Source organism: Habropoda laboriosa, unplaced genomic scaffold (assembly GCF_001263275.1).
Source record: "Habropoda laboriosa isolate 0110345459 unplaced genomic scaffold, ASM126327v1 scaffold440, whole genome shotgun sequence".
Classification (NCBI taxonomy): Eukaryota; Metazoa; Arthropoda; class Insecta; order Hymenoptera; family Apidae; genus Habropoda; species Habropoda laboriosa.
In genome coordinates, this window is record NW_017100710.1 from 488,158 (window position 1) to 489,062 (window position 905).

At 30.9% G+C, this 905-nt stretch overlaps 1 protein-coding gene across 2 annotated transcripts in view; it reads left to right on the top strand.

Moving 5' to 3' along the window:
- The window catches only part of LOC108576992 (transformer-2 protein homolog beta), a 2,936-nt gene that overhangs the window by 952 nt on the left and 1,079 nt on the right, over positions 1 to 905 (top strand). The window contains exons 3-4 of one of the 2 annotated variants that reach the window (XM_017940070.1): positions 188 to 402; positions 501 to 598. In XM_017940070.1, the coding sequence (XP_017795559.1) occupies positions 188 to 402; positions 501 to 598 (313 nt within the window). The remainder of the gene's footprint in view (positions 1 to 187; positions 403 to 500; positions 599 to 905) is intronic. The other variant, XM_017940071.1, reaches the window with a different exon arrangement.

The window sequence follows — 905 nt, forward strand, 5'->3', positions numbered from 1 at the left end:
AAAAATGTGGTTGGTTATTAATTATAATATAATAACCCCTTAACTATTTTAAGAAAAGGGAATAGAAAATTGTACCAGAGATTTAGAACGTTCATACATTAAGTTTATATGAAACGTTAAAGGCCTTTGGTCACATGCTACTTTATTAAGACAAAAAATGGTTAATATATAATAATGCATATTTCAGACTGGACGTTCCAGAGGATTCTGCTTTGTATATTTTGAATCATCTGAAGATGCTAAAGTAGCAAAAGAACAGTGCACAGGAATGGAAATTGATGGCCGAAGAATAAGGGTAGATTTTTCAATCACACAGCGAGCTCACACACCAACACCAGGAATTTACATGGGAAAACCTACACATTTACATGATAGAGGGTGGGATGGACCTAGACGTAGAGAGTAAGTTATCATTGCCTTAATGTTTGACATTTTACTCCAATTAATTTGAAAACCTCACAAAAAGAAAACAAAATAGTAATGGTCATCTCTTCACAAAGCAGTAGTTACAGAGGGAGTTATCGACGTTCACCTAGCCCATACTACAGCCGCCGTCGCTCACGCTATGATAGATCTAGATCACGCTCCTATTCGCCACGTAAGTTTACTTTTCGTTCTCTTACACAACCTAATATAAGCAGTCTACATGGATATGTGTCTTCTTTAAAGTAATACATATATTGCAAATTAAATTTTTACATATAAAAAGAATACAAAAACAAACTCATTGATTTGATATTGTATAATTCGCAGAAACATATTTTTTTTAACTTGAAATTACAATATTAAAGTACATGAATACATGTTATATTTGAAATGATCATAAATGTTAAAATTTAAAAAAAATTTTAAAAATGTACAGTAATGTTCAAACATTTATCAATGTAGAAGCAATATTTAAAAAT